The 16,107-nt window shown below is 35.0% G+C and overlaps 1 protein-coding gene across 7 annotated transcripts in view; it reads left to right on the top strand.

Moving 5' to 3' along the window:
- The window catches only part of SBF2 (SET binding factor 2), a 331,511-nt gene that overhangs the window by 195,067 nt on the left and 120,337 nt on the right, over window positions 1–16,107 (top strand). For all 7 annotated transcript variants that reach the window (XM_049821080.1, XM_049821081.1, XM_049821079.1 and 4 more), the window contains 4 exons: window positions 11,317–11,449; window positions 13,026–13,134; window positions 13,868–13,981; window positions 14,821–14,898. In XM_049821080.1, coding sequence (XP_049677037.1) covers window positions 11,317–11,449; window positions 13,026–13,134; window positions 13,868–13,981; window positions 14,821–14,898 — 434 coding nt within the window. The remainder of the gene's footprint in view (window positions 1–11,316; window positions 11,450–13,025; window positions 13,135–13,867; window positions 13,982–14,820; window positions 14,899–16,107) is intronic.

Genomic DNA, 16,107 nt, shown 5'->3' with positions numbered 1-16,107 from the left:
AGATGAAAAATAATAGAAGTATATGTTACTGATTGCTCCATGGTAATGAGGTGAATTTTTTTTAAACTGTTAAGTGAAAATTTCTTTTGAGATACTTGAGAGGAAAGTGATTTTCTATTTATAGTAGGATTTCAGAAGACACTTTTCAGAAGAGTGAAGACAAATTACTGTTTTCCAGAGATGAACAAAATGTAAACTTCAAAAAGCAAATGTCTAATAAATAGACAAATGTCAAAAAGGCAAAAGAAGCTTACCTCTACTTGGAACAGCTTACTTTTCTTTCTACTTTTGCTGGTATGAATGCAGAAATAACTTTTCTCATTATTCCAAAGCAAACTTGGTAGCAGTTAAATCATAAGACCTTGCAAAACTTTAAATTTCAAAACTTCAGTGTTAATACTTGTGCTGAAAGGAAGGGAAAAACATTTCTATAGAAATTTCATTCAATATCTTTGTTCTTGTAAAATCATGTTTTAAGTATTGCTATTCAGTTGCAGTATGGGCTGAGGTATCATGATCTCAGGACATCAGGAAAATCTCTGGCTGTTTCACAAAGAAAGAATTTTTAAAGATTGCTGAACGTTTTGCAGAGAATCCAAATATGATCTTTCCAGAAAATAAAGCGACTTTTAAAATTTTTCATAGTTATGGTGTTTCGCAGTTTCCTTAATTGAATGTTTGTGGTTTTATACTCCATGAATATCAACCAGTAGTGGCTGAAGATAGCTCTAACAGAATATCCTGATCAGCCACTTCTGTTCTTGTCTTTGCATTTATTTGATTCCATTAATATAATGCTTCAATAGTTATATCCCTTGAGAAAGACTTTGTAGTCCTTAGACAGGAAACAGATACGTTTGCAGTTCTTGTGTATCCTTGACCATTTTTCCTGTGTACAGTTCAAGAATGACAGTACTCTTCTCATTCTTAGATATTTTCTTTCTAAGGATTGTAATGGTATTACTCTTGCTCCGCGTTGTTTTGTTAAAGGACATTTTTCTGCTCTAAACGAATCCAGTCACATGAGTATCCATTTGCTCCATCAGGATTTAATTTGCAGTATTTCTACTAAGAATATTTTACAATCCATTACACATGGTAGTCTTTCCCATATGTTATACTGTTCTTTTTCATATTGCAGCTACTTATAATTTTGTGGGTTTAATTCTCTGTTTTCCTATCTGTCGGCTTTATTCTTAGCTATGAGTGAAATACTTGCTTTTCAAATTTTATGTAAATAAATAAGCCATGCATTTACCTGAAATTAGTCATTGTACTTTGATTCAGATCACTTGAGGCTTGCTGTTTTATATGTAGCTGCAAAGATGACAAAAATATCCATCACCAAGGTAAAAAGTCATAAAGTGTTTTCATATGCTTCTTCTATTGGTGAAAGTGAAATGTACCTGTTTCATACCTTTAGCAGATACCTTTGTATTTTCAGAAATTCTGGTTTGCACGTTGTGCCTATGAGTAAATAAAAATTAAGCTGTCAAGATCAGGTTCTATGATATGCTGGTATCTGTAAGTGGACATCACCATACCAGGTTTCTGATGCTACCTAGCTAACATGGCTAAGTCCCATAAAAAGGCTGTCATTAACATGTAAAAGTTGTTCAGGCTTTATTCCCGGATAGTTATTGAATTGCCATGATTGACAATGAGGGCTTAAATACAATAATTTTGTTTTGATGTGACACTTTCCTATTAGATTACATACTTTGCTATTTAGCTTATATGCAGAATCATTTCCAAGAGTCTCTAAAAAGTCATGGTTATAAAATTGCTTTCCATTCATCCTGCCATGGCTTTGAATCTGTGGTAAGAACAGTTAATATTTCTTTGTTGTAATAGTTTTCCTGATTTCTAATGTGAAATTTTAAAAACAAATTGATTGCTTGAAAAAAATTTTTAATGCTCTTTCTGATGTTTAAAATGTCTGTTGGTGGCTGAACAGAAATCCTCCTTTACTTTCAGACAGTTTACCATACATGAATTAATTTGAAGAGCTGGTAAATTGCAGTATCTATATTTGATTACTTAAATGAATCAGCAGTTTTAATAAAATAAATATATAATTTTAATATAAATTAATGTAGTTATAATTTTGGCTAATTCAACTGCCATAAATAATTTTTATAGCATGTGCTTATTTTTCCAACGTATCTTTTGATGTATGTAGGAGAAAAGGCTTCACAAAATATTTGGTACAAACAATAAATTCGTATTTCTTAAAAGGGCAGTTCTAAAGAAGGAAAGTCACCTATAAAAATTTCCAGAAATGTGGGAACATTTCAGTAGTACTCTCCCACCTCTACTTAGGGAAATTGGGCAGCATTTCAATTCATTAGTATGTATCCACTATCGCAGTCCACTCAAAATTCTTTTACAAAATTATTTCACTGAGTTTTGATTAGTGTGGGCCTGTGAGGGTTATACAGAAGTTCTGTATCCTGATCTTAGTTTTGTACAGGATTACTGTTTATCTCTACGTATGACTTTCTCGGGGCTGGAATACTAGGTATTTATGGGATAAACATTCAAACCAAATAGCTTCCTGTTCTAGATAACTAAATAACTAAGCAGAAGATGAGGTGTGAAAATAAATCATATTTCAGCAGAATAGATTATTACTCAGATGTTAATACCTGTGTGCTTATAGAGACAGACAGTAAGAGAACAAAACCTGCTGTTTTAAACTGATAGTTAACAGTTCAATATTGAGAAATATTGCTTGCCACCCTCCATGTAGGAGAAAAAATTAATCTCCTATTTGATTTGTGTGAAGATTATCTTCCCCTCAACAGCTCTGAATTTAATTTTGTATGCAAAGCTACTTTGACTGACATTCTCTTGGCATTTATTTTTTGCTGGAATTTGGAATTAATGTGTGTTCAGTAAAAAAAAAAAAAAAAGAAAAAAATATGAAACCAGCATTTAAAATAAAGTAACTAAGTTGCTTTTTAGTAGCACCTATCAAGCCTTGTCTGCATGAGCCAAACGTACAATCAGTTGCAAACCTTCAATTGGTAATGCAGGTTATGTTTATAAAACTCAAAAGTTATTGCTTTCCTGTAAATTTGTCATTTACCTCCCTGGCATGTGAGTACTTTCTATATATGAAACCACTATTTGTCTGGTTTACCTTCCATTGTCTTTTCTGCTTTATTGAGAGAACTCACTCAACACACTCTATAAATCTTGAGCTTATTAGTCTTACTTTGGATATGTATAGCTTTAAAACTGTGCATACGAAATGGTATTGCAGTTCTGTCTTTCAGGGATAAAGACCTTATTATCTAAATATTTTATTGCTAATTGTCTTTAGCTGTATCAATGTCTCTAAAAAAAACCAACCAACTTGCTGATTATGTTCAGTCAGTGTATTGGCAGAGTTGTGTTTGAAGGCTCAAGAAATCCAGAGGCTTTTGCTGCTCCTTTAAGAAGGTCTGCAGTGGGATTTAATGAAATTGGCGATAATGAAGTGATACCAACATGCAAATGACAGACATCACTGTGTATCTTCCTAAGTAGATCATATATTGTGCTTAATCCCTGTTTCCTTGTGCTTGTGTAATTTTGGGTTTGGATGACAGCTATCTGCTTGACTCAGTATTGACAGAACACAGTTGATACTGTTAAATTTTGGGGGAGCAATAGTGGTAGAAATATTTCTCCATCAGGTGAAGAGATCTTTTTTTATATGTATACTCATTTTCACAGTCTCTTTGATATGCTGTTTAATGATCAGTTAGCTTTTATGGCATTTATACCAGCATCTTTCTGTATGTTCCTCCTGTTCCTTACTTCTTCCCACCTTCCCCAAAGGCTGGTTTGTAGAGAAGTCTTCATTCTGCCCTGCATCTTACGAAGAACATGCAACATTCATGGTTCAGATACTGAATTGCCTTCAGTTCCAAAATCAAAAGTTTATCTCTAAAAATGTGTTTTGATTTCAGTACATGTCACACCCATGTTTGCTTCTGTGTGTTCAGAAATTAGTACGAACATTTCATTCGTGAAATGTTTGATCCTTTGAGGGAGTCTTAGCTGAAGGCTTTGTGCTTTAGAGACTGCTTCTCTTCCTCCTTAGTCTGGCAAAGACCAAATAAGTTAATCTCTTGGGGTACTTGTCTGACTCATGTTCTCTGTTACCCAGCCAGAAAGCAGGATAAATTAACCCTCACAAAACTCTCTGCTGGCACAGCTAGATTGCTCCCCATTTGTGAACAAGTTTGGCTATGATTTAATCATGGAGTGTGCAGTGCAGTCCTACTCTAATAACAGAACTACATACTTTTCTAAATGTGAATTGATCCTGAACTGAGTGACATAGCGATTTTGGGGGGTTGTTTTAACTGTGTGTAGTTGATTGGAGATATCATGTAATTTTTCAATTGACAAATGAACGCAATTTGGCAAGGATTACCTATGTGAGTATTGAGTACAATTGTTGCCTCTTATTTATTAGTTAAGCTTGTATTTTGTTCATTAGCAGTGCTATGCAGCTACATCTAAAAATAAAAATGAAAAGAGTTTTGTTTTTCTCTACTTTTTCCCCAGTTATCTTTAGAGCTTGACACTGCCTGGCACAGAACTCGTACTGTGCACTCTCCAGTGGCCTTTCAGAAAGGCTTTTCAGTCTTTGTTGACCCATTTCCTGGATTAGTCTGGCTAAGTTATGGATTATTTTGTCTATTAAGCTTTTTCTTGTGTCCAGTAATTCAAGAATGGCATATTGGCATAATAATGTATTCAACTAGTTGAGTTTCCAAATCCATGTTTATAACTCTTTACAAAAGTCTGAAGTTAGTGATAATATTTTGATTTCATGCCATACAGAGGACAGTTAATAATTTGTCAAGTACACTTTGTGTTTGGGGTTTTTTTTAATCATGCTTAAATAAATACTTAAATTCTAGAACAACAGGAAGCAGGCAGAATGATACATTTGTTGATGTAGGATGTCAGATAATTTAGTACAAATTACAGATTCTTTAAATACTTGAAAACAGTGAAGGTCAGGAAGCCTCCATTCAAAATTTTCCAGCATATGTATAATATTTTACAGGATGTCTGTCTGTAGACTGCAAAAGAGTAATCTGTAAAAATCAACTTGTTTGTTGTTTTTCATGTTGTCTATTTATGCCCTGACAAATTAGGATCGGATGTAGTGTGGAGTCTGAAGACCAGTATACGGTTCAAGGTTACAGTCAGACACGATTGTGTCTTGTAGCATGAGGAAACTGGGCTCAGGCTGTTATTCGCAACTGTTTGTTTTCAGTAAACAACATGCAAGGCTTGAAACAACACCTTGGTGGCTTGGTCAAATAATTTAATCAATGGTTTAAATGGTTTAAAAAGGAAAGTAATCAAAAGTCTTACTATTTATAATTTGTTTGATTCTATCAGATGAAAATTTCCTTCACAGTCATTATATTGCTAATATTCCTGAAAACATATATTTCAAAGTATGTGTGGAGCAATAATTTTGTATTGAGTTACTGGCTATTATCTTGAAAATAAGAAAATTCCAGATGAGATGTCTATATTGTACACTTGATTTTATTTATTTTATATTCTTCTGTATTGTATACAGAGTATTTAAAAAAAAAAAGACAAAAAAAAAAAAAGAGAGAGAAGGAAAACAACTGGTACCAAAGAAGCTGTCTGGGCTGTACAAGTTTTTCAGTCAGTGGAAGTGGTTAGCCTGGGTTTCACTGTCAAATTATGTTTCCAAACTGAGTAGCCTGTTTTCAAGAAGTTGGTCAATATTGGTGAATAGTTTCTCAATGGAAGACCACTTCTATTATGCAAAAAAAAGCCCCCAAACAAAACCCCCCAAAATTTCAGAACCTCTCCTTAGGTATAAATTTAATATTTCCTAGGCTGTGAAGCTTTCATTCAGGAAAGAAAAGGGTAAGAGCCAGTGAAGTTCTCAGTTTAAACTGGCTTCTGTGAAAGATACCTAAAGAAATTACCTTGGTTATTTTAATTTTTTTAAGTGTATTGTTACTTTTTCTAATTTATGCATATTTATATGAACTCTGATTACAGAGGACAAGTCAAATGCTCTCATTGTAGTATATTCATTTGTATTGTACTTACCTTGTAGAAATGAAAATAATTTTGGTTTCAAATGCCAGCACACAGGATTCCTAGTCTCTTTTTTTTCCTGTTTCTGCTAGAATGTGGCCAGTTTTGGTGAGGTGACTTTCTGCTTTTTATGCATTCAGAACACAGAAAATGGTTGAGAGAGTTTAGAAATAACTGTTAGATGGAGATTCAATCCCTTGAGAATTCTAGGTTCAGCTTGAAGTTAAGAACATCTATAAAGTTATGTCGGTTACCTAAGGCAACTATCTCACGTTTCCCATGCAGGTTTCTTGTAGGTGTTTGAACTTAGCCCAGATGCACGGTCAGGGTGTGCAGGAGATCTGTATCCTGCCCTTGGCTCTCTGCTGCTCTGCTGAGGTGTTTCCTTGTGCAGGGAATTTAGCCAATGATAGATCGCACAGCAGTAATGTTTTTCCAAGAACCTGCTAACTTGGACATGTGACAGGGATTGCCAGACTGGGGAGACAGTGCTTCTTATCCCTTTTGATATGTGAGCAGTTGGCTATTGAGCTTTCCTTGCCCCTGCCAGCCTGTCTCCTTGCTGTGACAATGGCTTTAATTTGTCCCTGTTCCCAGTGTCCTTACTGGGGTTTTTTTCTGCTATTCCTTACAAGGCCTGCTGATTTGAGACACATGTGTTTAGATGCTCTCAATTTTTGTCACTTCCATAACTTCTGCATATAAAGCAATGCTTTTGTCTGACTCGGCAAACCTGGGGCTACATCTGGTGCTTTGATATCACAACAAACATTTCAAATTCATCTTTCGTGACCAGTTAAAATGTAGTGAACATCTGAGAGACACCAAGTTTATACATGGGCGATAGTTGCTAAAAATAGCCATCTCAAATATCAAATTATATTGGTGCTGATATTGGCTGTGGATGTTATCTACCTTGACTTCAGCAAGGCCTTTGACACTGTCTCTCATGGCATATTCCTTGAGAGCTGGTGTTTCATGGCTTGGACAAGTGTACTCTTCGCTGGGTGAAAAACTGGCTGGATGGACAAGCCCAGAGGGTTGTGGTGAATGGGGTGAAATCCAGCTGGTGGCGGGTCACAAGTGGTGTTCCCCAGGGCTTGGTGTTGGGCCCCGATCTGTTTAAGATCTTTATCAGTGATTTGGGTGAGGGGATCGAGTGCACCCTCAGCACGTTCGCAGACAACACCAAGTTGGGAGGCAGGGTCGATCTGCTTGAGGGTAGGGAGGCTCTACAGAGAGATCTGGACAGGCCGGATCGATGGGGTGAGGCCAGTCGTATGAAGTTCAACAAGGCCAAGTGCCGGGTCCTGCACTTGGGTCACAACAACCCCATGCAGCGCTACAGGCTTGGGGAAGAATGGCTGGAAAGCTGCCTGGCAGAGAAAGACCTGGGGGTGCTGGTCGACAGCCGGCTGAATATGAGCCGGCAGTGTGCCCGGGTGGCCAAGAAGGCCAACGGCATCCTGGCCTGTATCAGAAACAGTGTGGCCAGCAGGAGCAGGGAGGTGGTTGTTCCCCTGTACTGGGCACTGGTGAGGCTGCACCTCGAGTACCGTGTTCAGTTTTGGGCCCCTCACTACAGGAAAGACATTTAGATGCTGGAGCATATTCAGAAGAGGGCAACCAAGTTGGTGAGGGGCCTGGAGCACAAGTCGTATGAGGAGCGGCTGAGGGAGCTGGGGCTGTTTAGCCTGGAGAAGAGGCTGAGGGGAGACCTTATCGCTCTCTGTAACTGCCTGAAGGGGGGTTGTAGTGAGGTGGGTGCTGGTCTCTTGTTGCGGCAAGGGAGATTTAGGTTAGATATTAGGAAAAATTTCTTTACTGAGAGGGTTGTCACACATTGGAATAGGCTGCCCAGGGAAGTGGTGGAGTCACCATCCCTGGAGGTATTCAAAAAGCACGTAGACGGGGTACTCCAGAGCATGGTTTAGTGGGCATGGACGATGGTTGGACTTGATGATCTTGAAGGTCTTTTCCAACCTAAATGATTCTATGATTCTATGATTAAGCTACAGTGAGAAATGCCTTTGTGAAGCAGAAACTGAAGCTTTATCTGCAGCCACTAATACGCAGCAAAACCAGACTAGTGAAACTATGAAAGCCTCGCAAATAGTATCATTGCTGCTTAATAGTATAAATTTTAAAAAGCATTGGTTTATTTCTTTTTTTCCCTCCTTTTTATTCCAGTAAGTGTTGCCCTTTGTCCTCCAGTAAAACCTTGGGAGGAAGATAGAACTTGTGAACACGGCTTACTGCAATTGAGTTCAGATGACAAACCTGTTGTTGTTGTACTTTCCCCATGCCTCCACGAGTTTTACAGAAATGAAGACCTTATTTTTCTGGTTACCAGGAATATACTCTATTAGATAGAAAAGTTGGAACTTCGGTGGAACTTTAGTGCTGAGTTTTGACCTGTCTTCTAACATAGTCTACATGAATTGAGTTCTTAAAAGAAACTATCAAGAAAAATCAGCAAGAAAAAAAAAATTACAATGACTAGACATCCAAAATTTTCTGTAAATTGAAGACACTTACAAAAATCCATTTTTTACAGTGGTAAAGATAAAAATCAGACATACAGGTTAACCATATATATGAGCATGAAAATTTCCTATATTAACTATACAATAGTGTATCATTTTAGTAGTCCCTAGGAGACTGTGTTATCTTGTGCTTTACAGCCAATTTGTTCTCGAATTTTTTAATAGAACAAAAAAATCAATGTACCTGTACCTTTTGTTTTGGCTTCATAGACAGGTATCAACACCAGAAAGTCAGAGTGGTTTATGCACATCTTCTTTTTAGTGTTAAAATACTATGAAGTACTTGCAGGTGTCGTCCTTATACATAAGCAAAATCTTGATTTCCACCTCATTCATGTATTTTGCAAGTAAAATTTATGCATTTTTAAATGCTCGGTTACTATGTACTATTGAGAGTTGTGTGTTGGTTTGATATCTGCTGAGGAAGCCTATATTCAGAAGAGATTTCAAGTGAAAATGCTGATACTGGATAAGTTTTAGGACTTTTAAATGTATTAGAATTAAGATAATCCTTCTAGGCTCTTGAATCATCAGAGGTCCACAGCAAGATAATATCGTATAGCTAGAAAAAAGGGCTATTCTCTTACACAGCTTGATTTCAATTGAATACTTTCAGTAAAGGAATATTTTAATTATTTGTAAAACACACTTTGAAGTCAATAACATCCAGAAAATATTTTAGAACTGTTACCTCTCAGCCTAGGTTGCAGTTTTAAGATGTGCAGAATGGAAACCTATCTCATTCAAGAATTTTTAGTTATAGATATTTTGATCAAAAGAGGGGTGTTTTTAGAGAATTTAGTTGTACCAAATGTTGTCAATATTTGCGGGTTTTTAGGTATTGTTTTCCTCAAATACCTGCCACAACATTATCAGTTTATAGAGGATTGTTTGAGAATTTTTGTATCTGATTATAGGAAAAAAGTGTCAGATGTTTAAGAAAAGTATATTCCTAAGTGTCTTAAGATATTTGGTGAGGAATTAAATGGTGTAAAAAGCCAACTTAGCTTGAAAACAAAAACTTAGCTTGAAAACAAAAACTTAGCTTGAAACAAAAAGTATACTCCAAAACAATCTTTAAAATCTTCTGGGAAAGGATCAAGGTCAGTTCTGCATAAAAAAAGGGCAGCTGAAATTTCTTACAGAGATTTTTCTATACAGGCAGCAGTTTCTAAGTTTGTGTTCAAATATATACATGCTCTTGTACCTACATGCACAAGAACTGACACTATTTCAGGTTAGCTTCTAACCATTCACTGGTGAGTGCTATTTCATGAGGAAACCAGTTAAATTTTTTTCTTTAACACTATCCTTACGTTGTCTATTACAAAGCAGTTTGTTTTATGCTAGCACAATATTAATTATGCCACTGAAAGCAATAGCAAATATTTGCAACAGTAACTCAGCCTTACAACAAAGCCTTCTGTCCTTGAGTCCTCCCAAGTCTCTGCCTTTGACTTCATGAGTCTGTCCTTAGGATTCGTGGAGAATGGAGTTTGAAAGCATAAGTTGTTATGTTATTGTTTGACTTGTTCATCCTAAGAATTAAGTCTTTTTCTCAACAACCCTCTCCGAATCCTTCTGCATTTATATTTATGAACCAAGTCCCACTCCAGGAAAGCAAATTTTCATACATCATAGGAAAAAAACATTTGTCAAAACGTGTAACAGAAATTACTTAAGCAAAACAAAGTGTTAATTATTATATGAATATAGTGGCTCTCTGTAGTCACACTTCTTATTGGGAAGATTATTGTAAGATAAACAGTAGCTTTGTAAAGGTAATGCAGGCTGGCTTACTGATAACACAAGCTATGTCCTCAGGGAAACATCATACTTTCCAGCATATTTCAGGAAATTTCATAAATTTCAGCATATCTCACATGTCTCGGACATGTCTGCTTCTCAGGATGGGACTTTGTTTTAAAGGAAATGTATTTTTGGTTTTCCCTGAAAGCACGTGGCTTTGTGTCCTAGGTAAATTATGTTGTCTTAAAAAAACAAAAACAAAAAACAAAAAAACATTATCTGATTCGTGAGTCTTACCCTAAATGTAGTGGGGCTTGTTTAAACAGTCAGTTCTTCTTTAACATATCCTTCTAATGACATGTACACTCTTACTGCCCCTTTTTATCCTTGTGACTCCTAGAATGTTCTCCATGGATAAAGTATGAATGTATTTACTGTGAAGTCTTTGTCATTTTCTTTTGAACTTGGCAGTATGATTCCCCCAACGGAGATAGATAAAGATTTAGAAGTTAAGCCTGGGTCAGTGACCAGAATTGAATTCTAGATACACAGAAGGCTATGCAGAAAATACACATAATACTGTTTGAAGTCATTATTAAGCATTGCTGGGATTTCTGCTGAGAAGAGGAAATCCTTGAAAGTGGTATTGAAAGGGAGATACAGTACAATATGTGTGAAATGTAGAAATATATTCAGATAGTATTTTAGCAACCTGAAAAATAGAAAGGAAGCTGCACTAGTTAAATAAAAGGTAGAAAAAACTTGGGGTTTGGCAGTTCATGCATTTATCATATGCTTTTTGAAAATTTCTCCAGAAAATAGTACATTTGAATGTAATTTTGATTCTATGTTTGCCACGTTGTTACAGTTCTTTAATAATTTTTTTTTTTTTTTTTTTTTTTTTTTTTTTTTTTTTTTTTTTAAGGAATCCAAAATGTACTCAGTTTATTCTGTGCCGTGCTTACAGAAAATAAGGTTCTCTTTCACTCAGCAAGTTTTCAGAGGCTCAGTGATGCCTGTAGGGCTTTGGAGTCTTTGATGTTTCCCCTCAAATACAGGTGAGTTGAGTTTTGATTCTTTGAAGTCTTTGACTAGTTTTATAACTCATCTTATATTACGTTGTCCTTTACAAAAGGAGTTGTGCTATGTTTGTTCAAATAATCAAAGGTTTTCATGATCATCTATACCTGTCCTAGCCTTTACACATCATTAATAAAAATCCAATTGCATCATGACAGTGGAAGCAAAGGAGAAACATCCTGCCTGCAAATACAATAGAAACCCTACTCACAACATCAGTTGGATGGTAAAACTTGACTGTGATGATCCATGAGTAAATGCTTGAAGATATGGGAGAGATCTAATAACAGCCTGCCAATAAGTAAGAGGAGGTGCATGGCAGGAGAACACGAGGTTGGGGTCATAAACCAAAACAGGGAAGAGGGAGGTTTCTGGCCGTATACAGGGAAAACATGTTGTATTATGAGGATAACTAAGCAGTGGAACAAAGACCCTATGGAACTTCCATCCCTGTAGGTTTTCATCTGGATTCAGCCTTGACCGTTTTGAGGAGTAGGTTGGACTAAATGATGTCCTGAGGCCCTTTACAACTGGAAAGATTCTGTCATTCTGAGATAACAGCTACTTCAGCATGTATTACAGTTTTAAGTCACTGACAAATGTCCACCAGAGAATGAATTTAAAACAACAGATTGATCCTCTCTAAAAAGCCACATCTGAATCCAGCATTTTGAAATGAAAAACTTAGTGTCAAGCTATTTGGGTTTTTTTAGGAAGAAGACATCAAATTCTGATTCATCTGTTTCAAAACATGCCTGTATTTTAATAGCATGTTTTTATTTAAAATATTTCAGAGATAGGCTTCATTTTAATATAGAATAAGAAGGAAAAAAATTGAAAGCAAGTTTTGGAATATGTTTCTTAATGCTAAAGTAGTCATGAATGTAAATTTTTAATAACTATAAATTAGGTGTTGAAATGCATTGATAAATTTAGATCCAGATTTTCATGTTGCTCTGATGAAAACACTAATTTATTTTTTTTTAATTGTCAAATCAAGTAAACAGCATCTGAAATACAGTGTTCTTTACATAATGTTTAGTTGTTTCAATATCAAAGCAGAATATTTCATTTAAAGATTTCTTATTAATGATATTTTACAAAAGGCTGAATTGTTGGTGTCTGGCCAAAAACTAGCCATGTTTTTAAAATTAAGGTATAATGCATAACTTTAGTGTCCCTAGTTACCTAAAAGTTGTGGACAAATATAATGTCCATACAACATAAATGTTACAAATATAAATAGGCTTCTCTTATTTTGCAAAATACACTTGTTTACAATAAATTGTAGACCATATAATATATAATTCCTGGAGTTTACATGGCAGATGTTCTTTTAACAGCATGACACTTTATAAAGAAATATTTAATACTTTCATCTTTTGTATTTTTAAAATACAGGTATTTACAGTAAATCTAATACATAATGGAGTTTTGGTTTGTGTTTTTTTGGTTTTTTTTTTTTGTTGGTTTTTTTTTAAGAAAAAAGCTGCCCTATGTGAAAGGATATTCAGAAGTTTTTATTTTATTTTATTTTATTTATTCTTTTCACAGTTATCCCTATATTCCAATTCTTCCTGCACAGCTATTGGAAGTTCTCAGCTCACCAACACCTTTCATAATTGGTGTACATTCTGTCTTTCGCAATGACATTCATGAGCTTGTAAGTATATCTACCCAGCATGTTCGTAGTCACAATGTCATTTATGATGTTTAGTTGTAGAGATTTTCTGTGCTTCAGAGATGTTTATATTAATAATTCATATATGTTTAATATACTATTACAGAAAGCAAGGCAGGACAATTGGGAGGAGAAAAAAAGTATCAATTCTTTTGTAATACTTTGAGACTATAAAGTAGAGGAGAGAGATTATTTGATTCTAGTGTAGGATGGGAAGGAAGGGATCCATTTCCAGCTTTGTCATTTATTTGTCATGAGTTTGAACAATTCACTTAGGGTTTTCAAATAAGTCCTCAGTTATTTTATTTTATCCTTACCTTTTAAGCTTGTGCTTGGAGAAACTGAACCAGGGTTACAGAGGTGACTAGAAACATGTAATTTTACTTATAGTTGTCCTCACTGTGTCCTTTTGCAAACAGCCTATTAGATATCTCGAATCACTGAACACAGATGTGGAACATCCAGAAACAGAAGTCACTTTTGAAATTTTGGCTTAATTTCACTTTCTTTGGTTTACATTCATTTTTCATCAGTAGTTTCAGTAATATGAAGTATTTGGAGTATTTCCTTTATCAAAAGCATTCTATACATTAAAGTTAGTCCTGTTTTAATTTAACTTATGTGCAGATCATGAAATTTGAACACATGAAACTTGTGTTTTTAAACTATGCTCACTGTATGCAGTACTAATAATGTGTGTGTTTGTCCCTTAAAGTTAGATGTAATCATAGCAGACCTGGATGGAGGCACAATAAAAATTCCTGAATGTATTCATCTTTCTCAGCTGCCAGAGCCACTGCTACATCAAACTCAAATGGCGCTTTCTCTGGTATGTTTTGATACAAACCCCATTTTCCACTCTCTCACCTATTTTTAAAGAATGAAAAATGAATTCAAGTATTAAATTGCTTTCAAACACACTGGAAATGTGAGATTTAAAACTATGATTCGTGCCAACATTCCTGGTTTTAGAAGAATTTATTATCTGAAGTTAGAGTTAATATCATCAGTAATTTACTGGTAAAATGTTTTTTCATTATTCAAGAGGTAGGTAGTGATTTTTCCTTCCTAATAATTGTTTTGTAATAAGAGTTTAACCTCAGTATTTGAGCAGCATTGTTACTATTCAGTTTAGCTTCTTTTCTGTTTTTATAAATTCATTTCCACTGTACATTGTCTAAAGTTTAACAAATGAATAACCAAATAGTCTTGAAGTTTATTTGTATGATGCCCCTGTATCAATATTCAAGAATGACTGATTTTACATTAAGGACTCAGCAAAAAAAGTAGTTCTGTTTGTCTTTTTACTATCATTGTCATAAGTCAGAAACCACCTTATTTGGAGGCTTCTGAACAAATCTTTGTATTTTAAAGAGAAGAATTTTCTGTCTATTAATCAGTTTCAGATGAATCAACTCTAAAATCCCTAGCTGTATTGACTAGCTTCATTGACTGTAATAGGAATTTTTGATAAGTAGCTCACATAGAAACCTGAAGCTGAAAAATTAATCCCACCTTTATTTCCATACAGTCTTCATAATTTTACTCAATCTATTACTTGAGGTACTTACTATCAATGAATATTACTTTGAGACAGAAGGGAAAAAAGTAATTTGTCCTTTCCTCAGCAAAATGAGGGGAAAAAAATTTTGTTTAAAAATTCTCTAGGTTTTGCATCCTGATTTGGAAACAGCAGATTATGCATTCCCTCCCCCACGAACAGCTTTATCACACTCAAAAATGCTGGTAAGATTTCTGTCTTACATCTGACTTTCTTAAGTAGAAAACTGTTGAAATTTTAGACTAACTTTCTTTTAAGAACTTCTACTTTGTGTTTTCTTTTCCATATCCGTATTCTTTATAGTATTATCGGTGGAGCAAAGAAATGCCATTGGACTTTGCATTCTGCCCTCTAACAGCATTCTAAGGGGTTAGAAGTTCTTATAAACATATTTGTCTAAATATGAAAGCACCTTAATTTCTTTTAATATTGCTTTCTTTTGAGTTAACTCTGCCTCCTCTATTTTGTAGACCAGTAAAGCTGCAGAATTTTAGATGAGTGGACAAACTGGTCTTTTTGTGTGTTTGTGTAAATGTTAAAATTAAGCTCTCTTATAGACAGCTATGCGCCCCCCCCCCCCCCCCCCCAAAAAAAAGTTCAGAAACATTAAAAATATTATTCAAGATATAGATTTTTAGAGTAAATATGAGTAGAGATAGAAGTGGTAGCTGTGTCAGCAAAACACAAGTCACTGGTTTTGCAATAATAATGGTAATTATTATACATTGTGTGCTTGGACATATTGGGGAAATGAGTTGTATGATTTTTAACCATACATGGTTAAATGGCTTTAATGAACCTCAACCTGAATGAAACTATATGTAATTGGCTATACTAAAAAAAGTCTGTAGAAAGTTTTGTACTATAATCTAGTTAATTTAGATTAAAAGTAGTTGTGAAGCCATGATAACTTAACAACTTGGTAAAGGTGCTGGTTTTAGCTTGTAGGCATGTCTAGAATTGAACTTGAGTTGGTAGTCCAAACTAAAAGCCAAAAGCCAATTCAAGAACACACATTGGGGTTTTTGTGTAGGTGTATTCAAAAACGTAAAACTCTTAAGTGGTACAATATATTTGTTGTTCTTATTTCTTGCTTTAAGATTGGGGGGGGTTATTGCTGAAGACAGGAAATGTCATCCAGAATTCATTTAATCTAATGGCAGACAGAATTCAGCTAAGATCTCACTTTGCATAGTGAAGTTTTAAGTTAATATAATTTTGTATCAAAATAAGAATTTTGTTTAATCTGAAAGAAAGAACCATGTTTTCAAGTAGTCCAAAAAGTCAGGGTACAAATGTATCTGTTAAAATTCTAGAGAGCAGCCTGGGCGCAAAGAAAATGAGTAAAGTGAGCCCTTACAAAATTAAGTTAAAAATTTGATAACATCAGTCAT

The sequence above is a fragment of the Accipiter gentilis genome, chromosome 17, assembly GCF_929443795.1.
Source record: "Accipiter gentilis chromosome 17, bAccGen1.1, whole genome shotgun sequence".
In the NCBI taxonomy this organism is placed as follows: domain Eukaryota; kingdom Metazoa; phylum Chordata; class Aves; order Accipitriformes; family Accipitridae; genus Astur; species Astur gentilis.
This window is presented reverse-complemented; position numbering and strand designations above follow the sequence as displayed.